At 43.5% G+C, this 26,874-nt stretch overlaps 1 protein-coding gene and 1 long non-coding RNA gene across 2 annotated transcripts in view; one reads left to right on the top strand and one right to left on the bottom strand.

Moving 5' to 3' along the window:
• ZNF704 (zinc finger protein 704) overlaps positions 1-18,176 on the bottom strand; it is a 301,875-nt gene extending 283,699 nt beyond the window's left edge. Inside the window, exon 1 of the mRNA XM_049854450.1 lies at positions 17,446-18,176. Coding sequence (XP_049710407.1) covers positions 17,446-17,928 — 483 coding nt within the window. The 5' untranslated portion in view covers positions 17,929-18,176. The remainder of the gene's footprint in view (positions 1-17,445) is intronic.
• On the top strand, positions 16,796-26,161 carry LOC126058975 (uncharacterized). Its single transcript, XR_007513333.1, has 3 exons — positions 16,796-17,026; positions 24,626-24,744; positions 24,873-26,161. It is a non-coding gene; the product is annotated as an uncharacterized LOC126058975 (long non-coding RNA).
• The last annotated feature ends 713 nt before the right edge of the window (positions 26,162-26,874 follow it).

The raw sequence follows: 26,874 nt of genomic DNA, 5'->3' as shown, positions 1-26,874 counted from the left end.
TTCAAGTCTGTTCTCTCCCATTTTATTAATAAGCCCACAACATAGGTCACATTAACGGACTGAAATTTTACTGTCCGCAGGTTTAATCAAATGGTATTTCAAGGTTCATGTTCTTTTTTTAAAAAAAGAAAGGATTTACTTTAAAATATTGGAGCATTTTTGGCATTCACTTATTTCTACAAAACCAATCCATTGCAGGAGAGTGGATTCCAACTCATAGTGACCCTGTAGGACAGAGTAGAACTGAATCATGGGTTTCCGAGGCTGTAATCTTTATAGAAGCAGACTGCCACATCATTCTCCCGTGGAGCAGCTGGTGGGTTCAGACTGCCTGATTAGTCCAAATCATGAAGATTTTACTTTTGTTTAACCTTCCACTATGACACAAATATAAGAAAAGCCAGCGTGTCACCGGTAACTGTCAAGTATAACATCAACACAGTACATTCTAAGTCAATCTGTGCAGAGCAATGTGCAGACAGGGCCTTTTTACAACTGCACTTCAAGATGATGCTCCCTGTATATTACAACAAAGTTCTTACCTTAAAATTACGGACTCTCCTTCAAAAATCATAGACTCGGAAGCGGGGCCAAGATTGTGGAATAGACAGATGCTTCCGGCGAGCCCTCTTTACAACAAAGACCCCAAAAAACAAGTGAAACGAGTACATCTGTGGCAAGCTGAGAGCCCTGAGCTTCAAAGACAAGCTTAGAAAATGAACTGAGGGGCAGGAAGAGGAAGAGACTGTTCAGAAGCAGAGTGGAGTTACTGGACCTGAATCTCCGGAAGCCCTCAGGTATCATTCTAGGAGCGGCAGCTGCAGGCTGGTACTAGCCTTTGGCCACAGTTTCCTCAGGGAGAAGCAGCCAGCCACACAGCCAACTTACACGTCTGGAACCAGAGAAGAACGGCGCTCTTGGCAAAAACTAAGTACTTGCATATATTTTACCACGCCCCCCACACCCCAAAGCTGGCTTCAGCGGCTGAATTCTGTGGGCCTGAGATATGCACTGCTGAGCACCTAGAGCCATCCTCCCGGCCTTGGAGAAGGAAAAAAATTTCCAATTGGGGGAAAAAATAATTTGCTAGCTCCACTAACCAGGGGAGCTCAGGACAGAAGTGGCTCTTGTCCAGGCATAAACAGTCCATGGACTTTGAGCACCTTTCCCTTCTGCATGGACCTCTGTGGGCCTATTTCAGGAGAATAGGCCCTTGTTGGCAGGCTCTAACCGTTTCAGCTGTGCGGTGGAGAGGTGGGTGTTTCACGTTTCACATTGCTTTGCCTATTAAACAAGGTCCTCATTTACCCACGTCACGGACCTAAGGACTGGTAGCTTCACTCAGGTCACCCAGCCACCCACAACAGGGGTCCAAAGATAACTGGTACCTTCCAGTCCTTACAACCAAAAATTCTGGGTGCCCATGGTCCGTCTGCAAAACCCACCCACCTGAATGCTCTAGGGAAGAGGGACACACGTTCCTCTGAGAAACTCGGGGGTCGGTTCTCAGCCCCCTGCCTTGTTCAGAGCATGACCCCCTGCTGCAACCAGATACCGATATATACACCAATCACCCCTGCCCCTCTAAAACTGTAGGACAGGGCCTGTACCACATGCTTGATGATCAGCTACCTGGAAACCTGAGCTGAATTCATATAAGAAGACTGAATGGACTCCTAGACTGATGTACCTGATAACAGCTCTAGCCATCTGGGGACAGGACATCAGAGCTCCAAAGGCAAAAATAATCAAGCTAGCTCACTCAAGCAACCCATAGGGGTATACCAAAACAAAACAAAGCAAGAAGCTGTGACACAGTAAGCAAGCATGAACTAATACAATAACTTAGAGATGGCTTAGAGACAACAGTCAATATCAAGTCACATAAAGAAACAGACCATGATCACCTCAACAAGCTCTCAAAACAAAGAATCCAGGGATCTTCTAGATGAAAGTGCATTCCTGGAATTACCAGAGGCAGAATACAAAAGTTCAATATACAGAACCCTTCAAGACATCAGGGAGGAAATGAGGCAATACACAGAACCAGCCAAGGAACACACAGATAAAGCAACTGAAGAAATTAAAAAGATTATTCAGGAACATAATGAAAAGTTTAATATGATGGAAAAACCCATAGACAGACAGCAACCAGAAATTCAGAAGATTAAAAATAAAATTGCAGAAGTAGATAACTCAACAGAAAGTCAGAGGAGCAGAACTGAGCAAGCAGAAGCTAGAATTTCTGAACTCGGAGATAAATCACTTGGCACTAATATATTTGAAAAAAATCAGATAAAAGAATTAAAAAAATAAAGAAACCTTAAGAATCATGTGGGACTTGATCAAGAGAAATAACCTACAAGTGACTGGAGTACCAGAACAGGGAGGGATAACAGAAAACACAGAGAGAACTGTTGAAGATTGGTTGGCAGAAAACCTCCCTGATATCATGAAAGATGAGAAGCTATCTATCCAAGATGCTCTTCAAACTCCACATAAGGTAAATCTTAAAAGAAAGTCACCAAGACATATTATAATCAAACTTGGCAAAACCAAAGATAGAGAATTGCAAGAGCAGCGAGGGATAAACAAAGGAGAGCCAATAAGAATAAGCTCGGACTAATCGGCAGAAACCATGCAGGCAAGAAGGCAATGAGATGGCATATTTTAAAAATTGAAGGAAAAAAATTACCAGCCAAGAATCGTATATCCATCAAAACTGTCTCTTAAATATGAAGGTGAAATTAAGACATTTCCAGATAAACACAAGTTGAGGGAATTCGTAAAAACCAAACCAAAACTACAAGAAAATACTAACGGGAGTTCTTTGGTTAGAAAATCAATAATATCAGGTATCAACCCAAGACTAGAATACGGGGCAGAGCAACCAGAAGTCAACCCAGACAGCGAAATTCAAAAAAAACAAAGCAAGATTATTTAAAACAAACAAACAACAACAAAAAAAAAAACAGGGAAACAGCGATGTTATTATATAAAAGAAGATAACATTAAAATAATAAAGAGAGACTAAGAAATGTAATCATACACTCTCCTTATGGAGAGGAAGATACAGCGATACAAAGAAATAAAAGCTAGGTTTAAATTTAGAAAAATAGGGGTAAATAATAAGGTAACCACAAATGAGGCAAACTATCCTACTCATCAAAATAAAATACAAGTGAAAAATACAGACTCAGCAAAAACAAAATCAACAACAACAAATACGAGGAAACGACATACATAAAGATAATCTACTCAGCACATAAAATTAAGTGGGAAAAAGAAACTGTTAACAACACACAAAAAAACACATCAAAACGATAGCACTAAATTCATACCTATCCATAATTACCCTGAATGTAAATGGACTAAATGCACCAATAAAGAGACAGAGAGTGCAGAATGGATTAAAAAACAAGATCCGTCTATATGCTGCCTACAAGAGACACGCCTTAGATTTAGAGACGCAAACAAACTAAAACTCAAAGGATGGAAAAAAATATATCAAGCAAACAACAATTAAAAAAGAGCAGGAGTGGCAATATAATTTCTGACAAAATAGACTTTAAAGTTAAATCCATCAGAAAGGATAAGGAAGGACACAATACAATGATTAAACGGACAATACCCCAAGAAGATATAACCATATTAAATATTTATGCACCCAATGACAGGGCTGCAAGATACATGAAACAAACTCTACCAGCATTGAAAAGTGAGATAGACACCTCCACAATAATGGTAGAAGACTTCAAAACACCACTTTCGGTGAAGGACAGGACATCCAGAAAGAAGCTCAATAAAGACACAGAAGATTTAATGCCACAACCAACCAACTTGACCTCATAGACATATAAGAACACTCCATACAACGGCAACCAAGTATATTTCCTTTTCTAGTGCACATGGCATATTCTCTAGAATACACCACATATTAGGTCATAAAGCAAGCCTTAGCAGAACCCAAAACAGTGAAATATTACAAAGCATCTTCTCTGACCATAAGGCCATAAAAGTAGAAATCAATAACAGGAAAAGCAAGGAAAAGAAATCAAATACTTGGAAACTGAACAATACCCTGCTCAAAAAGACTGGATTATAGAAGACAATAACGATGGAATAAAGAAGAATTCCATTCATAGAATCCAATGAGAATGAAAACACTTCCTATCAGAATCTTTGGGACACAGTAAAACCAGTGCTCAGAAGCCAATTTATATCAATAAACGCACAAATCCAAAAACAAGAAAGGGCCAAAATCAAAGAATAATCCCTACAACTTGAACAAATAGAAAGTGAGCAACAAAAGAAACCCACAGCCACCAGAAGAAAACAAATAATAAAAATTAGAGCTGAGCTAAATTAAATAGAAAACAGAAAAACAACTGCAAGAATTAATAAGACCAAAAGCTAGTTCTCTGAAAAAAAATCAACAAAATTGATAAACCCACTGGCCAAACTGACAAAAGAAAAACAGGAGAGGAAGCAAATGACCTGAACAAGAAATGAGATGGGTGATATTACAACAGACTCAACTGAAATTAAAATAATCATATCAGATTACTACAAAAAATTGTACTCTAACAAATTTGAAAACTTAGAAGAAATGGATGAATTCCTAGAAACACACTACCTACCTAAACTAACACAAACAGAGGTAGAACAACTCAATAGACCCATAACAAAAGAAGAGATTGAAAAGGTAATCGAAAAACTCCCAACAAAAAAAAAAGCAGAAGAAAAGCTAGATAACTGGGATCTCCTAAAAATCAAACACCTATTCTCATCCAAAGACTTCACTGCAGAGTTCTACCGAACTTTCAGAGAAGAGGTAACACCACTACTACTAAAGATATTTCAGAGCATAGAAAAGGACAGAATACTTCCAAACTCATTCTATGAAGCCACCATATCTCTGATACCAAAACCAGGTAAAGACACCACAAGAAAAGAAAATTATAGACCTCTATCCCTCCTGAACGTAGATGCAAAAATCCTCGACAAAATTCTAGCCAACAGAATTCAACAACATATCAAAAAAATAATTCACCATGACCACGTGGATTCCTACCAGGTATGCAGGGATGGTTCAACATTAGAAAAACAATTAATGTAATCCACCACATAAATAAAACAAAAGACAAGAATCACAATTTTATCAATTGATGCAGAAGAAAGCATTTGGCAAAGTTCAACACCTATTCATGATAAAAATTCTCAGCAAAATAGGAATACAAGGAAAATTCCTCAACATAATAAAGGGCATTTCTATAAAGCCAACAGCCGACATCATCCTAAATGGATAGAGCCTGAAAGCATTCCCACTGAGATCAGGAACCAGACAAGGATGCCCTTTATCACTGCTCTTATTCAACATTGTGTTGGAGGTCCTAGCCAGAGCAATTCGGCTAGATAAAGAAATAAAGAGCATCCAGATTGGCAATGAAGAAGTAAAAGTATCTCTATTTGTAGATAACATGATCTTATACACAGAAAACCCTAAGGAATCCTCCAGAAAACTACGGAAATTAATAGAAGAGTTCAGCAGAGTATCGGGCTATAAGATAAAAAAATACAAAAATCAGTTGGATTCCTCTACACCAACAAAAAGAACATCAAAGAGGAAATCACCAAATCAATATCAAATACAGTAACCCCCAAGAAGATAAAATACTTAGGAATAAATCTTACCAGAGATGTAAAAGGCTTATACAAAGAAAACTACAGTACACTTCTGCAAGAAACCAAAAGAGACTTACATAAGCAGAAAAACATACCTTGTTCATGGACAGGAAGACTTAACATTATAAAAATGTCTATTCTACCAAAAGGGATCTATACATTTAATGGAATTCCGATCCAAATCCCAAAGACATTCTTTAATGAGATGGAGAAACATATCAACAACTTCATATGGAAGGGAAAAAGGCCCCAGATAAATAAGGCATTACTGAAAAAGAAGAACAAGTGGGAGGCCTCACTCTACCTGATTTTAGAACCTATTATACAGCCAGAGTAGTCAAAACATCCTGGTACTGGTACAACAACAGATACATAGACCAATGGAACAAAATTGAGAATCCAGACATAAATCCATCCACATATAAGCAGCTGATATTTGACAAAAGCCCCAAAACAGTTAAATGGGGAAAAGACAGTCTTTTTAACAAATGGTGCTGGCATAACTGGATATCCATCTGCAAAACAATGAAATAAGACCCATACCTCACTCCATGCACAAAAATGAGCTCAAAATAGATCAAAGACCTAAGTGTAAAATCTAAAACGATAAAGATCATGGAAGAAAAAATAGGGACAATGTTAGGAGTCCTAATACATGGCGTTAACAGTATACAAAACATTACTAAGAATGCAGAAGGAAAACTAGAAAACTGGGAGCTCCTAAAAATCAAACACCTATGCTCATCCAAAGACTTCACCAAAAGAGTAAAAAGACTACCTACAGACTGGGAAAAAGTTTTTAGCTATGACATTTTCAATCAGTGCCTGATCTCTAAAATCTATATGATACTGCAAAAACTCAGCTACAAAAAGACAAATAACCCAATTAAAAAATGGGCAAAAGATATGAATAGACACTTCACTAAAGAAGACATTCAGGTAGCTAACAGATACATGAGGAAATGTTCATGATCATTAGCCATTAGAGAAATGCGGATCAAAACTACAATGAGATTTCACCTCACTCCAACAAGGTTGGCATTAATCCAAAACACACAAAATAATAAATGTTGGAGAGGCTGTGGAGAGACTGGAACACTTATACACTGCTGGTGGGAATGTAAAATGGTACAACCACTTTGGAAATCGATTTGGCATTTCCTTTAAAAGCTAGAAATAGAATTACCATACGATCCAGCAATCCCACTCCTCGGGACATATCCTAGAGTAATAAGAGCCTTTACTCGAATGGATATATGCACACCCATGTTTATTGCAGCACTGTTTACAACAGTAAAAAGATGGTAGCAACCAAGGTGCCCATTGACGGATGAATGGATAAATAAATAATGATATATTCACACAATGGAATAGTGTGCATCCATAAAGAACAGTCAGGAATCTGTGAAACATTTCATAACATGGAGGAACCTGGAAGGCATTATGCTGAGTGAAGTTAGTCAGTTGCAAAAGGACAAATATTGTATAAGACCATTATTATAAGAACTTGAGGAATAGTTTAAACTGAAAAGAAAACATTCTTTCATGGTTACGAGAGGGGGGAGGGAGGGTAGGTGGGAGAGGGGTATTTACTAATTAGATAGTAGATAAGAACTACTTTAGGTGAAGGGAAAGACAGCACACAATACGGGGGAGGTCGGCACAACTGGACTAAACCAAAAGCAAAGAAGTTTCCTGAATAAGCTGAATGCTTCGAAGGCCAGTGCAGCAGGGGCAGGGGTCTGGGGACCAAGGTTTCAGGGGACATCTAAGTCAATTGGCATAATAAAATCTATTAAGAAAACATTCTGGGTCCCACTTTGAAGAGTGGCATTTGGGGTCTTAAACACTAGCAAGCAGCCATCTAAGATGCATCAATTGGTGTCAACCCTCTTGGATCAAAGAAGAATGAAGAACACCAAGGACACAAGGTAATTATGAGCCCAAGAGACAGAAAGGGCCACATGAACCCGAGATTACATCAGCCTGAGACCAGAAGAACTAGATGGTGCCCAGCTACAACCAATGACTGACAGGGAACGCAACAGAGAAGCCCTGAGGGAGCAGGAGAGCAGTGGAATGCAGACCTCAAATTCTCATAAAAAGACCAGACTGAATGGTCTGACTGAGACTAGAAGGACCCCAGTGGTCATGGCCCCCCAGACCTTCTGTTGGCCCAGGACAGGAACCTTTCCCGAAGCCAACTCTTCAGACAGGGATTGGACTGGACAATGAGTTGGAGAGGGATGCTGGTGAGGAGTGAGCTTCTTGGATCAGGTGGACACTTGAGACTACGTTGGCATCTCCTGCCTGGAGGGGAGATGAGAGGGTAGAGGGGGTTAGAAGCTGGCGAAATGGACACGAAAAGAGAGAGCAGAGGGACAGAGCGGGCTGTCTCATTAGGGGGATAGTAATCAATTTTTTTTTTTAATCAGGAGTATGTAGCAAGGTATATATACGTTTTTGCGTGAGAGACTGACTTGATTTGTAAACCTTCACTTAAAGCAAAATAAAAATTATTTTTAAAAGATTATAAAAAAATCATAGACTCAATCTTGTTTTCCCTAAACATAAGTTGTATTGAATTTTCCAAAGCACTGTCTTCAATGAAGTAAAGGCTTAATCACTCTAATTCCACTACAGATATTTCAGAGTTCTATTCTGTTCCATTTCATCCAGTAGATAAAAGTAACTAAGGCTATTTGCCAAAGGCAGTGATCTAAACTCACCCTTTGACTAGCTATTCAGGAATTACCTCCTGGCCAAACAAACCATCTAAACTTCACATGAATTATCTGGCTATAATTATTTTAGGGTGTGTATGAAAATAACAATCCAAATCGTGGTAGCCAAGTAAGGTCTCATGGCCTATCTATTTTTGATCTTAAGGATAATGAAGAAGAGGGGTTTCCAACCTCTTTATAAGCAACTTGGCAGCATTTTGCTAGGCTGTAAACTCCCTAAAGGTGGAAATAGGGTTTATTCACCGCTGTTTCCCACATGAATACCAGGAACCTAGCAAACAGTGGCTTTCAAAAAAGACCTGCTGACTGAGGGAATGGATAGAAACATGAACAGTGTCACAGATTGAACTGTGTCCCCCCCCCCCCAAAAATGTGTGTATCAATTTGGCTGGGCCATGGATTCCCAGTATTGTGTTGTAAATCCTGCCTCTATGATGTTAACAAGGGAGGATGGGCAGCAGTTGTGTTAGTGAGGCAGGACTCAATCTACAAGATTGGATTGTTTCTTGAGGCAATCTCTTGATATATAAAAGAAAGAAGCAAGCAGAGAGACAGGGGACCTCATACCACCAAGAAAGCAGTGCTGGGTGCAAAGCATGTCCTTTGGACCCTGGGGTCCCTGCGTGAAAAATCTCCTGGTCTGCGGGAACATTGATGAGAATGCTGACAGAGAAAATCTTCCCCTGGAGCTGACACCCTGAATTTGGACTTTTAGCCTACTTTACTGTGAGAAAATAAACTTCCCTCTGTTAAAGCCATCCACTTGTGGTATTTCTGTTACAGCGGCACTAGATAACAGAGAATTTGGTACCAAGAGTGGGGTGCTGCTCTAACAGATACCTAAAATGTGGAAGGAGTTTTGAAACTGTGAATGGATAGAGCTGCGACAACGGAGGACTAATGCAGCAGAGAACCTGCTGCGGCAGAAAAGCCGCAACAGCAGAACCAGGAGACCAGCGGGAGACAGTGCTGGAGCCAACCCGCGGAGCGAGAGAGCTGAATGCCTGTGCGTAGGAGGCTTCCCGGCAGAGTGGGGTGCCTCCGGGCACTTATTGGTGGAGCTACTGAGCTTTGTAACACTTGCCCCAGCATGACAGACATAGGCGTGGGCCCCCAGAGCTGAGAGGCCAAGAAACCAGGAAACAGAAGCTAAAGAGATAAGGAACACAAGAAGCTGAACTGCCATAATCTCAAAACTATGGCCATGACCTCAGGGGTTTCAAAGGGTGGAGCCATGGCCTCTGGTGTTTCATAAGGGTGGAGTTGCCACTCAGATGGACCAGGAGAATGGTGCATGAGCCTAAAGCCTAGGTAGGAGTTTCTGTCCCAGTGGGCCTGGAGGCGGAGCTGAATGAACCCCAGGGGCAAGGGGCCTCCACTCAGAACCTGGAGACCATGGCCAATACCTACAGTCCGGAGGGCAGGGTCATTATGTAAATTGTCTCAGAGAACAGAATATTATTTTCAAAGCTTTGAGGGCTAATATAATGTATTCTGCTGACTTGCTTGGTGTCTGCTATGCCTTCATTCCCTTCAGTTTCTCCCATTTGTAATGGAAATGTCTAGCTTGTGCCTGTTCTGCCATTGTGCCCTTCGAAGCAGATAACTTGTATCCTAGATTTCACAGATGAGGAATTTTTGGATTTGGGACTTGGAGTTAAGACTTTTGCTATGACATGATGGGGTGAATATGCTTTGCATATTGCAAGGATGTGATTTTAGGGGGGCCAAAGGGTGGAATGTCATGGGTTGAATTATGTCCCCCCAAAAATGTGTGTATCAATTTGGCTGGGCCATGATTCCCGGTATTATATGATTTTCTTGTATGTTGTAAATCCTGCCTCTATGATGTTAATGAAGGAGGATGGGTGGCAGTTGTGTCGGTAAGGCAGGACTCATCCTACAAGATTGGATTGTGTCTTGAGGCAATCTCTTGAGATATAAAAGAAAGAAGCAAGCAGAGAGACAGGGGACCTCATACCACCAAGAAAGCAGTGCTGGGAGCAGAGTGTGTCCCTTGGATCCAGGGTCCCTGTGTGAAGAAGCTCCTAGTCTGGGGGAACATTGATGAGAAGGCTGACAGAGAGAGAAAGTCTTCCCCTGGACCCGACACTCTGAATTTGGACTTTTTGCCTACTTTACTGTGAGAAAATAAACTTCCCTTTGTTAAAGCCATCCACTTGTGTTATTTCTGTTATAGCAGCACTAGATAACTAAGACAAACAGCAAACCCAAAGAAAATTACCTTTATTTTGACACTGTAGATTTGGTTAAGACAGAAGGTTGGCTGTGAGGTTCTCCAAATATTAGAAAGTCTAATGAAAACCATGCATTTTACCTTATGATGAGACTGCACAGTCAACTAAAAGGTCAAGTTTCCTTGACTTCAGTACATATTACATCAAGTTATTGTGGCCCGTAACCATAACCTGTTGCTGTCAAGTCCATTCCAACTCATAATGACTCCACAGGACAGAGCAGAACTGCCCCATGGGGTTTCCAAGGCTGTAAATCCTTTAGAAGCAGACTGCCACGTCTTCCTCCCACTGAGCGACTGGTGGGTTCTAACTGCCGACCTTTTGGTTAGCAACCAAGTGCTTAACCACTGCACCACCAGGCTTTTCAGTTGTTGTGACAAGGCCGGTTTATTCCTGCAGATCAGAGGTTCTGATGTTGCACACTGCAGCGGGAGGAAAAGGCTTCCTCCTCCCCAAACCCCTCCTAGGCTGGGAGGACACATCAATCTGACTGGAACAGTTTTACTAATGAATAGGGTCCCACCTTCTAAGAGGTCAAATACACACACACACACACACACACACAGAGCCTTCTTCTAAGGGGATGTGAGGCGCTTAGCTAAATCGGGGTAGGTCTTGATTTCTCACTTTTTCTCTCCTTTTCTCTAACACTTGTATTACTGGGTATTCCATGACTAACTAGTGGTAAGATTTTAGTGAAGGAGGAGAGGCCCTAGCTAGGGGTTGGGTATTATGTCTTTAAATCAGCTGCTGTCAAGCTGATTTAGACTCATGGTAGCCCTGTGTGTCAGAGTACAACTATGCTCCATATATTTTTCGATAGCTGATTTTTTGAAAGTAGGTCACTGGACCTTTCTTCCCAGGTACCTCTGGGTGGACTCAAACAGCTAATCTCTAGCAGCTGAGCAGAGTCTCTGGATGGTGCAAACAGTTAATGTGCTTGGCTGCTAACCAAAAGGTTGGCGATTCAAATCCACCTGGAGGTTCCTCTCAAGAAAGGCCTGATGATCTAATTCCCAAAAATCATCCATTGAAAACCCTACGAAGCGCAGTTCTACTCTGACACACAGGAGGTCGCTAGGAGTCAGAATCGACTTGACAGCAACTGGTGTGAGTTTGTTTGTTCTGGCCAGTTTACTACGAGGGCCACATCAGGGATCGTGGACACTCGGTTCCCACATTTCCCATATGTTATCATCCTCTGATCACACACCCCCCACAAGGAGGGGTGACTGGTCTCAGCAGGATTCGCAGAGGGTCCTGCCCAGCATACCACAGCCACATGTAAGGCTTCCTCCCCATGAAGTACTTTATGAAAAAGGAACATTGCAAAAATAGAAGCCGATAAGCAGCGAGGGGTAGATCACTTCAGGAAACTGTGGTTTTTTACCACAACACTAAGAGACTGAATGCAGATCATGCCTGGGCACGAGGAACTAACCCAGAAAGGAGGACGAAAACTTGGGGATGGCTGACCAGGCCGCTAATCCAGGCCCCTCCTAACTCACTATGCAGCCCTGGCTGCACAGACATTTCACCGCTCGTAGATTCAGTGTCCTCGCTGGTCAAATGAGGGTACTGGATTACCAGATACTCTCTGTTTGCCTTCCAACTCTGGCAGCCTAAGATTCAGTGAATGACAACTTTGTCTGGTATCTTAAGCATATGCCTTTCACTGGAGCCAACACCACAGACCATTTGCAACTGGCATTAGCGCTAGCAAATTCAATCAGGAATTCAGTGTTTGCTACACAGTCTGTGCCAAAGGCTTACAGTCATCTGATATTCAAGAGATAGTCTAATAGATGTGTTAACTCTCCCTGGAGAGCTGACACTCAGGAAGCAGATTCCCTTTCGATTAATAATGATTCAGTACTAGATGTAAATTATCTCATTTAAAAACCTTTCTTCTGCAGTTTTTCTATAGATGAAATCTTGATGGAACTACCGGCAGTCTTCCGTGCCCAGGTTTTTTCCTCAACTTGCTACACCAGTAAAGGATCCATCTGGCTGGATTCTTAGCCCTCAACTCTTCCACAGCATCACACAGGACAGTCCTGGGCCTTGTTATCTCGGCCCCCTATTGTTTTGCCTTTCTAACAACTTATTAAATCCTTCCTAAGTTTGGCAGTGTCCTTGTGTTTGTTTGTTTGTTTGTTTTTCTCTTTCATTAAACCCCAGAGAAAGATAACGTATATTGTGCTACTTAATGTTCCTTACACAAGTGCCTCTGAGGTTAGCAGATAAATTTGTATGTTTCCTTTGGCCAGAAACTGAAAACTATGTAATACAAAGTTTCTCTGTCTCATTTAAAGCCTAAATAAGTACCTATTATAGTAATCAAGTGACACATTTCAGATGCCTAGTTGGGTCTCTGTGGTTCCTGGGTGGTGCAAATGTTAACATGCTCAGCTGCTAATTGAAAGGTTGGAATTTTGAGTCCAAGAGCCTCCTCAGAAAGGCCTGGCAATCTACTTCCAAAAAACCAACCATTAACAACTCTATTCAGCACAGTTCTACTCTGACACACATGGGGTTGTTCATGAGTGGGAATCAACTCAGCGACACCTGATAGTAGGATCCATTCCTCTATTCCCTTAGCCATCCCAATCCTTCCAGAAATATATGGGAGTATAAATCTGAAATAAATTTTAGGAGATTCCAGTTCAGTGATTTAAAACAACAACAAAAAAAACACAGGCAACAGCATCAGACAGCCTAGACGTGAACCCAGCCTCCCCACCTGGCCACAGGCCTCCAGCGTGCAATATCACCCCTAAGTCTCCCCAGCCGGAGCATGAGGGAGCCCTGTGGATTCCCAAGTCGTAATTTCTCATTAAATCCTCCTTCCTATAAAGCATTTAGCAGAGTTCCTGGCTCATAATAAGTATTGAGCAAATATTAATTTGTATTAACATTATCTTGGAACTCCAAATATGCATCTCCTTCCCATTCTCATAATGATTTTATTGGTTTACTCTTCAATTTCTCTAATCCACTGACCTATGATTTTTTCACAGTCCCTCACCCTCTTCCTGTCCTCACTTCTCTTAGGGCCGATGTTGTTATTGCGGGGTGCCATCATGCCAATTCTGATTCATAACAACCGTGTGTGACAGGGCAGAACTGCCTCATCCGGTTTTCTTGGCTATAATCTTTATTAATCTTTACAGAAGCAGATAACCAAATCTGTTGTTCCACAGGGTCATTGGGTGGGTTTGAACCACCAACCTTTCGGTTAGCAGCCAAGTGCTTACCCATTGCACCACCAGGGCTCATAATCCATCATTATAGTCACAGCTATGCCAACTCCCTCAACAATGTCCCTGTCTTTCTTTCCACTGCTCACCCACCTGGCTAAACCCCACCCCTGCTGGATCTAGCTCTCCGCTTTCTCTACAAGAGGCAATATAGTGTAATGTTTAGCTCTGGAGTTAGACTGCCAGGCCCCACAACCCTGCTCTACCACCTAACAGCTGTGTTTAAGTTCAGCTGCTTATCCCTTCTGTAAAATGAGGATAAGAAGAAGCATGCCCGCCCAATGCTTCTGTAGGGAAGTTTAAATGAGATTATACACTTAAGACTAGTACCATCCATAGCAAGTACTTAATAAACATTAACGCTGTTATTTTTATTATTATGACTGTGCGTGAGCCAACGGAACGAGGTTGGGAAAATCACACAAAGAGACTGCTTGCACTGTAAATGTATAACCACAAACTCTATTTCATTTCCCTGGTAATTTCTCTCCCACACCCTGAAAACTCTACTTTATGCCTTCAGCCCTTAATTAAAACCACTCTCAGCTGATGATCTCCACTCCTGCTATGTGGGGAAACAGGCGCCATCAGACAAGTACTGCTTCATCTGACCACCACCAATATACAAAACTACCCACGTCTGGGCTCATTTTCCCCACCTTCTAAGTCAATGGAAAAGGTCTCTTGCTTTTCTATCAAAGGCCAACCCCTCTCCTTGGGTTCCAGGTCCCTGCCCCTATAGCTTTTCCAAGGACTTTATTTCTGCAGTTACCCCTCTTCTCTTTACAACTTCAGTTCCTCCCTAAGGTGACCCCCAGTGAGCCTCACCTCTTGGTATCCATGCCCCTGTATAATCTCTCCCTGTAAGTGTGACTTGCTCTAACCCATAGAATATATATAGCAAAGGTGATAGTATGCTACTCTTGTGATTACATTACATTCTATGAGACTCCATCTTCTAGCAGCAGACAAGCTCTTGAGATTCTCCTTGTCGTCTTGGCGAAGTAAGTGGCCATGTTGAGGAAGTCCTCGTTAAAAGGAACTGCACTGGGTTCTTCTAGGAGAATTTGTCCACTACTTTCTAACCCTACTAACTCCCAGCAAACTAGTCCAAGCTGTCCTCCCCATCTCGCACCTGGACTGCAATAACAGCAACCACCTAAGTGGACTCCTTGCTTCTAATGCTGTCCTCTGTACTCCATCCAGCATGACCTTTTTAAAAATACAAACCACCTTATACGCCTTTATTGCTTAAAACTTTCCAAAGACTTCACACTCTACTTAGAAAAGGCCCACTAGGCTCAATACCCCAGCTGCCCTCAGGCGTATCTCATACCTACAAAGTTCCAGGTACACTCATTTTTTCCTTCCCATCTCAAGAGTTTCTGCAGTTGCTATTACCTACCTCTGTCTGGAAAGATATTCTTTCCGCTCTGCATGTCTTAGATCAAATGTCACCTCAGAGAGGTCTTCCTCCTAAACTCTAAGGCATCAGCATTTCCCTTGTAGCATAATATCACAGTCTGAAGGGTCATGCTTATTTAGTTAGGTGTTTGATTATTGCCATGTTTCCCCTTACTAGATATGAGCATCTGAAAGGCGTTCGCTGCTGTCTTCTAGAACAGTATCTGGCAATAGTAGGTGCTCAATAAATATTTGTTAAATAAATAAACACGTAAGATGGTGCCATTCTCACAGGCATTATAACAAAAATTACCTTGCTATATTCCATGGAAAATCTCTTCAGATGCAGTGTCAAGATGTCTTTAAAGCAGTTAAAAAGTGATCAAATTATACCCCTAACTATTCAATACATAAGTCTCTGAGAAGTTGTAGGCATACCAAAGTGTTGGAAAATGAAGCACATTTCTAAAGAAATCTAACAAATTTGTTTGGCGCTGTGAAAAATATTTCTTTATAATGGGAATTATCACATCCTAGTTTTACAGATTTGATTATTTTCCTACATTAGATGTTCCTTGATCACAGAACACAAATTATTCATTTTTCTATCACAAGTCGTGCAATCACTATTCAAACCACAAGATGTATTTTCAATATTTCTAGATAAAAAAAAGTGCTAGGGAATCACTACTGTTGTTACTCAGGGTCACTGATGCCATGTGACTTAATTCCAAGGACAGCTATATCCTGTAGTCATATAATGCAGGCTTCTTAGCAGACCATGGTAATGAGTGTGGTCACGGGGTGGATTCCAACAAGCAGCTGTCAAAAACTATCATCCCAAATGACTATTTCTCACTCCTGGTGCTGGTATTTCCGGGGTGGCCTAGGAAAGAAATCTGTGCCACATCCACTCTGGGTCTACTCTAACTGCTGATGTTTAACATTTCTTTGGAACTGCAATTTCATGCTTTGACGAGTTTTTTTTTTTTTTTTGCAAGCCCCAAAAGATTATTTTTAAATAGTCCCTATCTACTACTTGTTTTATGTATGTTTCTTCCTGAAATTCCATGTATTCTGAAAACTACAATAAGTAGTTATTCAGTTTTGATTCTGAAAGCCACTCAAGAAAAATCAGTCCTTCCATCGCTTACCACTTGCTGCCCTCAAAACTTCTTAGCAACATACACAGTGCATGAACCTCAACGTGGTTTGCTTTGTCCAATCGCAGGCCTGAAAGCCCAACCAGTCAGTTGTGTAATAATAAACCCCTTATCTTCTGAAGATACACAAACGGAAAGCTCTCTCGGTGTTACAGTCAACGGGAGCCTTCGCTAGAATTCTCGGCAGAAACGCATATATTTTAAATGCCAGCTCCCCCTCCCCGCCCCGCCCCCTCCCGCTTTTCCTGATCCCCCCGTTTTGTTTTGTTTCTCCCCTCTTTTGCAGTTATGAAGGAGGAAGAAGGCTAAACAATGTCGAGTTTAAACAAGGGAGGGAAAGGGGCAATGCCATAAGCTGATGGCAAAATGCATGTAGGAACCTAGGGCTTGGTTTTTGCAGTACTGGGTTTACCGGTTCCTTCACAAGTGTATGTGATTGAAACTAATCAACAACCTTTCGTGGACGAAGAAGGGATTGGGAGACTGACAAGGGAAGCCGCTTGTTAGTTTCGGTAAGCTTTGATACCTCTCAAAATTAGCAAAACGGAACATTCCTGCGTCTCTGGGGAGGAATAAAATCTCATTCCTCCACCTCGCCCGTCCCCACGGGGCGCCAACCTGTGTCTTCTTCGTCCCATCTCCAACTTCCCCACCCCACCAGGGAGAACCGATCTTATCCTGGACCCACAGGAGCCAACAAGCCCGACCTGGCCTTTGAGGAAAAGGGGAACAGCCGCCTCGGAAAGGTGAAGGGGGCCGAGGCGCGAGCAAATCAACAGTTTCCTCGCCCTGACCCGCGCTGCAGCCAACACCGCTGACACACCCCTCCCGGTCGCCAGTCCCGGCCTGAGCCGACGTCTCGAGCCAGGGCCCGGGCCGGTCCCCCTCCCCGGGCCGGCGGGTCCCGCGCGCTACCGCGCCCTGCACGCACCTTCAACGCGCCCCGGGCTGGGCCCTTGGGGACGGCGCGGCTGGGGCCGAGGGGCGCGAAGCGCTCCTCGCCTTCCTCGTCGTCGTCATCGCCGTCCACCACCTCGACGACCACCTCCTCGTCTTCGTCTTCCTCGTCGTCATCCTCCTCCTCCGCGCCCCCTCGGGGCTTCTCCTCCACCCGCCCGAGCCCCCGCCGCCGCCGGCCCCCGCCTTCCTCGTCCTCGTCTTCCTCCCCTAGAAGCAGGAGCACCGGCGAGGAGGCAGCAGCGGCCCCAGCGGCCCGAGGGGGGCCGGTCCCGGCGGTGCGCGGCGGCGGCAGCGGCGGCCTCCAGCTCTCCGGGGCCCGGCCCGGGGCGGGGGACGGGAGCCCGGGCAAGGCGACTTCCTTGGCGGGCGCGGGCGCCGGCCCCGGGGACTGCAGCGCGGCGCCCCCGCGGCGGCTGCCCAGGCTGGAGCGCTTGGCTAGACGCCGCGCCTGCATGCCTGGCTGCGGGGCCGCCGGCCGCGGCGCGGAGCCGGAGAGTTTGTCACCTCCTTCTCCTCCTCTTCCTTCTCGGGCGGCCGCTCTGGCCACAGGCGCCCGGGGCGCGGGGCTACAGGGGGCTGCAGGAGCCTCCTCTCCCGGTTTGCAACTGGCACTGGCTGCAGAGGCGCGGGCGCCGCCTTCGCTGGACCGGCCCGCGGAGACGCCGGCGGCCGGCGGCTACTGCGGGGCGGCGCGGCGGCCGCGGGCAGGGGTGGGTGTGAGCGAGCGGCGCGCTGCCGCCGCCGCCGCCGCCGCCACTGCCGCCCGGGAGCCGCGGGCCGCGCTGCGCTCCATGCGGCCGGCGGCCGGGCCCGCGCGCGCCTCTCCCGGCCCGCTGCGCCCGCGCGGTCCGGGCCTACAGCTGCCCTCCCTCGGCTCGAGCTGTTTGTTTTGTGTATTTGTCACCACCGCCCCCCTCTTCGCGAGCCATTCCACACAGCCCTCCGGTCCTCCCCCCGCCCGTTCAGGCAAAACCCGGACTGGATTTGTTTCTCCTACCCACAGCCTCCGAAATTCTCGCGCTTCAAAGCGCTTGGCCCAGCCGCTGGGGCAAATGCTTAATCCGCAATTGATGATTTATCCCCTTAGGAAGGAGGGTAGGCTTTGCTAGAATTAGGGTTCGGTCAAATCAGGACTTGGTTTAAACGAAGAGATTTGCAGCAAGTCATCTTAATGGTCACCGATGTGTACGGACTACCCTTGAGCTCCCCTGAGACAGGAAGGGTGTACCAACCTGAGGTTCAGGGTCAGTTCCTAATAGGAATCATCAGTCTTTGGGCTTTGAAATACTGTTCCATGAGATGGTGTGCCAATCTCTCGGCCTCTTTGAAACATGAGGAATTCTCAACATGCCTACGGCCCATCCACACCATTCTAGGCCCTAACTGTAGAGCAGCCCTACCCAGAAACCCGCAGCCCTAGTACTGTGCTAAGTCTGTAAGTCCTTCAGCTTTCTTTTCTACAGTTCTGGCTGGAGTACCTGATCATAACAGCTAAATTCCAAGAGGCTTTCTGCTCTCACCATTCAGTCTGTAGACTGTACTGGCATTGTTGAGGCCGTGGGACAAACAGGAGGGAGAGGTTCAAGATTGCTTGAGTTTGTTTGTTTGTTTTAATTAATATGAAGCAAGACCAAGCCTGGAAATTAAGCACATAGCCAATTTGCCGAGACCTAACGCCTTTGCCACTTTCTAAGGACTTTTGCGTGTGACAAAGAAAGTCATTTGGCTACTGTTTGGGATTAGGATATACAGTAGCTCATACTCTTTACACTCAAATCACATGCCAAATTCCACGATTGTGGGGGATAGATACCTGGGCCACCCTGAGGCCGCTATAAAACTGCCCTTACCCTCAGATCCATTTCATTACAATTCTTGCCGGAGATGTAGCATACTCTAAAACACGTGGGTTTGCCATGAGTCAGGATTCCATGAGGGGCACAAACATTTAAATGCTGGCTACTACCTAGAAGTTTGGTGGTTCAAATCTACCCAGAGGCACCTTGGAAGAAAGTCCTGGGAGTGTATTCCTAAAAGGTCATAGCCATTAAAAACCCTATTGATCAAACTTCTACTCTGAAACACATGGGGCTGCCCTGAGTCAGAATCAACTGCATGGCGACTGGTTAATTGGCTATCCTGTTAGACACTTGATGGGGGCTCATTTAATGCTCCACTGTGGTGCCCTCCAACTGTTGAACACTTCCACCAGGAAGATGACAAAAATTCTAAATCAACTTTTTGTTCTCCCTCAATCAGATTACCTTCTTGACATACCTATTTCAGGTAATGCTACTCTCATTATAGTCATTCAGTCCCAAAATAGTGGTATTTTAACTCCCTTCTGTACCATATCCCTAGAGGCAGTTCCTCCACTAGTCCCATCCATCGTTCTTTCAGGAATGACTTTTTTTTCTTTAAATTGTGCTTTAAGTGAAAGTTCACAAATCAAGTCAGTCTCTTCATAAAAAATTTATATACACCTTGCTGTACACTCCTACTGGCTCTCCCCCTAATGAGGCAGCACACTCGTTCCCTCCACTCTCTGCTTTTGTGTCCATTCGCCCAGCTTCTGACTCCCTCTGCCCTCTCATCTCCCTCTCCAGACAGGAGATGCCCACATAGTCTCATCTGTCTACTTGATCCAAGAAGCTCACTCCTCATCAGTGTCATTTTCTATACCACAGTTCAGTCCAATTTCTGTCTGAAGAGTTGGCTCTGGCAATGGGTCCTGTCTTGGGCTAACAGAAGCTCTGGAGATCATGACCTCTCGGGTCCTTCTAGTCTCAGTCAGGCCATTAAGTCTGGTCTTTTATGAGAATTTGAGGTCTGCATCCCACTGCTCTCCTGCTGCCTCAGGGGTTCTCTGTTGTGTTCCCTATCAGAGCAGTCATCAGTTGTAGCCAGGCACCATCTAGTTCTTCTGGTCTCAGGCTGATGTAATCTCAGGTTCATGTGGCCCTTTCTGTCTCTTGGGCTCATAATTACCTTGTGTCCTTGGTGTTCTTCATTCTCCTTTGATCCAAGTGGGTTGATACCGATTGATGCATCCTAGATGGCTGCTTGCTGGTGTTTAAGACCCCAGACGCCACTCTTCAAAGGGGGACGCAGAATGTTTTCTTAATAGATTTTATTATGCCAATTGACTTAGATGTCCCCTGAAACCATGGTTCCCAGACCCCTGCCCCTGCTACACTGGCCTTCAAAGAATTCAGTTTATTCAGGAAACTTCTTTGCTTTTGGTTTAGTCCAGTTGTGCTGACCTCCCCTGTATTGTGTGTTGTCTTTCCCTTCACCTAAAGTAGTTCTTATCTACTATCTAATTAGTGAACACCCCTCTCCCACCCACCCTCCCTCCCCCCTCTCGTAACCACAAAAGAACGTTTTCTTCTCAGTTTAAACTATTCCTCAAGTTCTTATAATAGTGGTCTTATACAATATTTGTCCTTTTGCAACTGACTAATTTCACTCAGCATAATGCCTTCCAGGTTCCTCCATGTTATGAAATGTTTCACAGATTCCTCACTGTTCTTTATCGATGCGTACCATTCCATTGTGTGAATATACCATAATTTATTTATCCATTTATCCTTTGATGGGCACCTTGGTCGCTTCCATCTTTTTGCTATTGTAAACAGTGCTGCAAAGAACATGGGTGTGCCTATATCTGTTTGTGTAAAGGGTCTTATTTCTCTACGCTATATTCCAAGGAGTAGGATTGCTGGATCGTATGGTAGTTCTATTTCTAGTTTTTTAAGGAAGTGCCAAAATGATTTCCAAAGTGGTTGTACCATTTTACATTTCCACCAGCAGTGTATAAGTGTTCCAATCTTTCCACAGCCTCTCCAACATTTATTATTTTGTGTGTTTTGGATTAATGCCAGCCTTGTTGGAGTAAGGAGCCCTGGTGGCACAGTGGTTAAGAGCTAGGTTGCTAACCAAGAGATTGGCAGTTTGAATCCACTAGCCGCTCCTTGGAAACTCTATGGGGCAATTCTACCCTGTCCTACAGGGTCACTATGAGTCAGAATCCACTTGATGGCAGTGGGCTTTTTGGCAACCCTGGTGGCATAGTGGTTAAGTGCTACAGCTGCTAACCAAGAGGTCGGCAGTTCAAATCCGCCAGGCGGTCATTGGAAACTCTGTCGGGCAGTTCTACTCTGTCCTATAGGGTCACTACGAGTCAGAATCGACTCGACGGCAGTGGGTTTGGTTTTTGTTGGAGTGAGATGTAATCTCATTATAGTTTTGATTTGCATTTCTCTAATGGCTAATGATCATGAACATTTCCTCATGTATCTGTTAGAACCCTGAATGTCTTCTTTAGTGAAATAACTGTTCATATCCTTTGTCCATTTTTTAATTGGGTTGTCTTTTTGTAGTTGAGTTTTTGCAGTATCATGTAGATTTTAGAGATCAGGCGCTGATCAGAAATGTCATAGCTAAAAACTTTTTCCAAATCTATAGGTAATCTTTTTACTCTTTTGGTGAAGTCTTTGGCCAAGCTCCCAGTTATCTAGTTTTTCTTCTGCATCCTTAATAATGTTTTGTATACTGTTTATGCCATGTATTAGGGCTCCTGACATTGTCCCTATTTTTTCTTCCATGATCTTTATCATTTTAGAATTTATATTTAGGTCTTTGATCCATTTTGAGTTCATTTTTGTGCTTGGTGTGAGGTATGGGTTTTGTTTCATTTTTTTGCAGATACATATCCAGTTATGCCAGCACCATTTGTTAAAAAGACTGTCTTTTCCCCATTTAACTGTTTCGGGGCCTTTGTCAAATATCAACTGCTCATATGTGGATGGATTTATGTCTGGATTCTCAATTCTGTTCCATTGGTCCATGTATCTGTTGTTGTACCAGTACCAGGCTCTTTTCACTACTGTGGCGGTATAATAGGTTCTAAAATCAGGTAGAGTGAAGCCTCCCACTTTGTTCTTCTTTTTCAGTAATGCTTTACTTATCCAGGGCATTTTTTCCTTGCATGTGAAGTTGGTGATATGTTTCTCTATCTCATTAAAAAATGTCCTTGGAATTTGGATTGGAATTGCACTGTATCTATAGATTGCTTTTGATAGAATAGACATTTTTACAATGTTAAATCTTCCTATCCATGAGCAAGGTATGTTTTTCCACTTATGTAGGCCTCTTTTGTTTTCTTGCAGAAGTGTCTTGCAATTTTCTTTGTATAGGTCTTTTACATCTCTGGTAAGATTTATTCCTAAGTATTTTATCTTCTTGGGGGCTATTGTAAATGGTATTGATTTGGTGATTTCCTCTTTGATGTTCTTTTTGTTGGTGTAGAGGAATCCAACTGACTTTTGTATGTTTATCTTGTATCCTGATACTCTGCTGAACTCTTCTATTAGTTTCCGTAGTTTTCTGGAGGATTCCTTAGGGTTTTCTGTATATAAGATCATATCATCTGCAAATAGAGATACTTTTACTTCTTCCTTACCAATCTGGATGCCCTTTATTTCTTTATCTAGCCTAATTGCTCTGGCTAGGACCTCCAGCACAATGTTGAATAAGAGCAGTGATAAAGGGCATCCTTGTCTGGTTGCTGATCTCAAGGGGAATGCTTTCAAACTCTCTCCATTTAGGATGATGTCGGCTGTTGGCTTTGTAGAAATGCCCTTTATTATGTTGTGGAACTGGTACTCCAATCAGTTGTAGGTTATTTCTCTTGATAGAGTCCTACATGATTCTTAGATTTTCTTCATTTTTAAAAAATTTTTTATCTGGTTTTGCTTCTAATATATTGATGCCAAGTCCTTAATCTTCAGTCTCACCAATTCTGCCTTCCGCTTGCTCAATTCTGGTCCTCTGACTTCCTATTGAGTTGTCTAACTGTAATTTTATTGTTAATCTTCTGAATTTCTGATTGCTGTCTATGGTTTCTTGCAGCTTGTTAAATTTTTCATTATGCCCTTGAATAACTTTTTTAATTTCTTCAGCTGCTTTATCTGTATGTTCCTTGGCTTGTTCTGTAAATTCCCTTATCTCCTTCCTGTTCTTGTTTCTGATGTCTTGAAGAGTTCTGTATATTAATCTTTTGTATTCGGCACCTGGTATTTCCAGGAAGGCACCTTCATCCAGAAGATCCATTGATTCTTTGCTTTGAGAGCTTGTTGAAGCAATCATGGTCTGCTTCTTTATGTGGTTTGATATTGACTGTTGTCTCCAAGCCATTTATAAGTTATTATATTATTTTATTTTATGTTTGCTTACTGTATCCTAGCTTCTTTGTTTTGTTTTGATATGCCCAATAGGTTGCTCAAGTGAGCTAGCTTGATTATTTTCACCTTTGAAGCTCTAACGTCCTGTCGCTAGATGGCTAGAGCTGTTATCAGGTGTATCAGCCTAGGAGTCCATTCACCCTTCTTGTATGGATTCAGCTCAGGTGTCCTAGTAGCTTGTCATCAAGTGTGTGGTACAGGCTCTGTCCTATAGTCTTAGAGGGGCAGGGGTGATTGGTGTAGGTACCAGTATCTGGTTGCAACAGGGGATCATGCTCTGAACAAGGAAGGGGGCTGGCAACCATCCCCCAAGTGTCTGTGAGGAACGCGCATCCCTGTTCTCTAGAGCATAGGTGGGTGGGCTCTGCAGATGGACCTTGGGCACTCAATGCTTTTGGTTATAAGGGCTGGGAGGTACCAGTTACCCTTGGACCCCTGTCATGGGTGGCTGGGTGACCTGAGTGTAGCCACCAGTCCTTAGGCCCCTGATGTGGGTAGGTGAGGACCCTGTTTAATAGGCAAAGCAGTGTCAAACATCAAACACCCACTTCTTCACCGCACAGCTGAAACAGTTGCAGTCTGCCAACAAGGGCCTATTTCCCTGAAATAGGCCCACACAGGTTCATGCGAGGGTGGTATTCAAAGTCCATGGACGGTTTATGCCTAGACAGGAGCTGCTTCTGTCCTGATCGCTCCAGGTTAGTGGAGCTGGCAGATTATCTTTTCCCCCAATTGTGAATTTATTCCTTCTCCAAGGCCTGGAGAATGGCTCAGAGCACTCAGCAGGGCGTATCTCAGGCCCAGGGAAATCAACAGCCACTGAAGCTGGCTTGGGGGCTGGGGGTGCAGTAAAATATATGCAAGTACTTAGCTTTTGCTGAGAGCGCTGTTCTTCTCTGGTTCCAGAGGTGTGAGTCGGCTGTGTGGCTGGCTGTTTCTCCCTGAGGAAAATGCGGCCCGAACGCTACCACCAGCCTGCAGCAGTTGCTCCTGGGAGTGGTGCTTGAGGTTTCCCAGCAATTCAGGTCCGGCAGCTCCTCTCCACTTCTGAACCATCTCTCTTCCCTGCCACTCAGTCCGTTTTCAAACTTTGCCTTTGATGTTCAGGGCTCCTAGCTTGTCATAAATATAATGGTTTTACTTGCTTTTTCAGGTCTTTGTTGCAAGAGGGATCACTGGAAGCATTTGACTACTCTGCCATCTTGGCCCCACCTCTCCTCTTTTTCTTTTTTTATCCATGTGGTGGGTTTTGAGAGGGAAGTCTATGGAACCTCCACCAGAAGTAAATCATTTGCATGTGTATGGACAAGGATTATTTTGCACTGCTCTCAGTTACCTGTAATTCACTGAGTTGTAAAACATCTCAAAGACAATGAAAGGCTAGAGTCAGATAACTGGAGAGACCCGGGAATCTTTTTTGCTTATTCCAAATTTCTTTATATTTTCTTTTATCAGTCTTCAGTAGGTTCATGGAGTTTAGAAACTATTTGCAAACCCAAGCCTGTTTTATATATGCTGCTTGCAAACATGGTCTTCCCCTATCTGAGATACCTTTTGAATTCACCCTTTCCTTTCCATTCCCAATAGCTCCTACTGTATTTCATGACTACAAATATGAAAGTTTCCAACAGAGCTTTCTACACCCAATTTCTCACCAGCACACCTCCCCACCACCTCCCAAATACCACCATCAGATTAATGGTTCTAAAACCCCATTCTGATCATGCCATTTTCCTATTCAACTTTTCGTTTGTAAATATTTCACGATGAAGTTCATTTTGTGCATTTTAGGAGATGGGTATGTCCCATCAAAGTGGGAACAGCTGGGGTCAGGCAATAAGGGAATGAATCAATGTCAATTTGTGTTCATTAAAAAAATGGAGAAGGGTCACTAAAAGTGCTTCCATCCCAATTTGAAGAAAATTAGCTTGGCTGGTTTGGGAAATGATTTTAGAGATAGGCAGCAACCCACCCAGCAGTGTCATGGAAGAAAGACTTAATGATCTGGTTCCATAAAGACTGTAGCCAAGAAAACCCTATGGAGCAGTTCTACTGTGCAATACACAGGGCCGTCAAGAGTTGGAATTAACTCCATGGCAACAGGTTGTTTGGTCGGTTGCTGTTAGTTGCCATCAAGTGGATTCCAACTCATAATGACCTTGTGTATAACAAAACAAAATGTTGCCCAGAGATAAATAGTTGTACCTATCTAATAATAAGGAGATCCTGGTGGCATAGTGGTTAAGAGATACAGCTGCAAACTAAAAAGTCAGCAGGTCAAATCCACCAGGCGCTCCTTGGAAACCCTATGGGGCAGTTCCGCTCTGTCCTGTGCAGTCACTGTGAGTTGAAATCTACTTGAAGGCAATGGGTTTGGTTTGTTTGGTATCTAATAGTAAAGTTGTTTTGTAGGATAATAAGTAAATATGTATAATTAGCTTAGAAGAATGCCTGGCACCAGGTAAGGTCTACATAATAGCTTGTTACACTGAATATATTGATAAAGAGTAGATAAGCAAGGTGGTTTGGGATCCTCTCAGATAATAATAAGGCAGCTACTTTAAAGTAATCTCAGAACTGGTAATAACTAGCAAAATATACTTTTAAAGCCCAGCTACATCTCACCAAGCGGTTGCAGTCAGGCCAATGATAAAGCTTTTTATGTCTGAAATTGCTATAGATGAAAAGAAAGTAAACCTTTTCCTGAGAACTGAGAGGAAAGGCAGAGTTATGTCAATCAATGATTGGTATTAGTAGTTTAGTGGAAGACTGTACTGATTTACACCGTTGTACTTCTTTCAAAATTGCTGTATACTCTTTGAAATCAGCTTGTGTTTTGGTAATCAGTGTGGAAATTAACTTCTTCTTTCTCTCAGGCTTACCTGAGCAAAGCCCATATACTCTATTCCCTAGCCACACTGGGCCTGAGAGGCTGCCCTCTGGGTGGCAGAAAAAGACTGGCCGTGGTATCTGGACCATTAAATGAAGGCTAGTGCCATAAGAGCTTCGGCTCAGGTTGGGCTTTTTAGAATGGGAAGGATCTAGATGGGCAGGGAGAACAGAATATTCAGGCAAGTGCAGGCCACTGAAGACAAGTCTCAGGACATCAGAGGACATTTAGTGGGAGATAAAACCAAATTACCTAGTTCATCAGG

Source organism: Elephas maximus, chromosome 15, assembly GCF_024166365.1.
Source record: "Elephas maximus indicus isolate mEleMax1 chromosome 15, mEleMax1 primary haplotype, whole genome shotgun sequence".
In the NCBI taxonomy this organism is placed as follows: domain Eukaryota; kingdom Metazoa; phylum Chordata; class Mammalia; order Proboscidea; family Elephantidae; genus Elephas; species Elephas maximus.
This window is presented reverse-complemented; position numbering and strand designations above follow the sequence as displayed.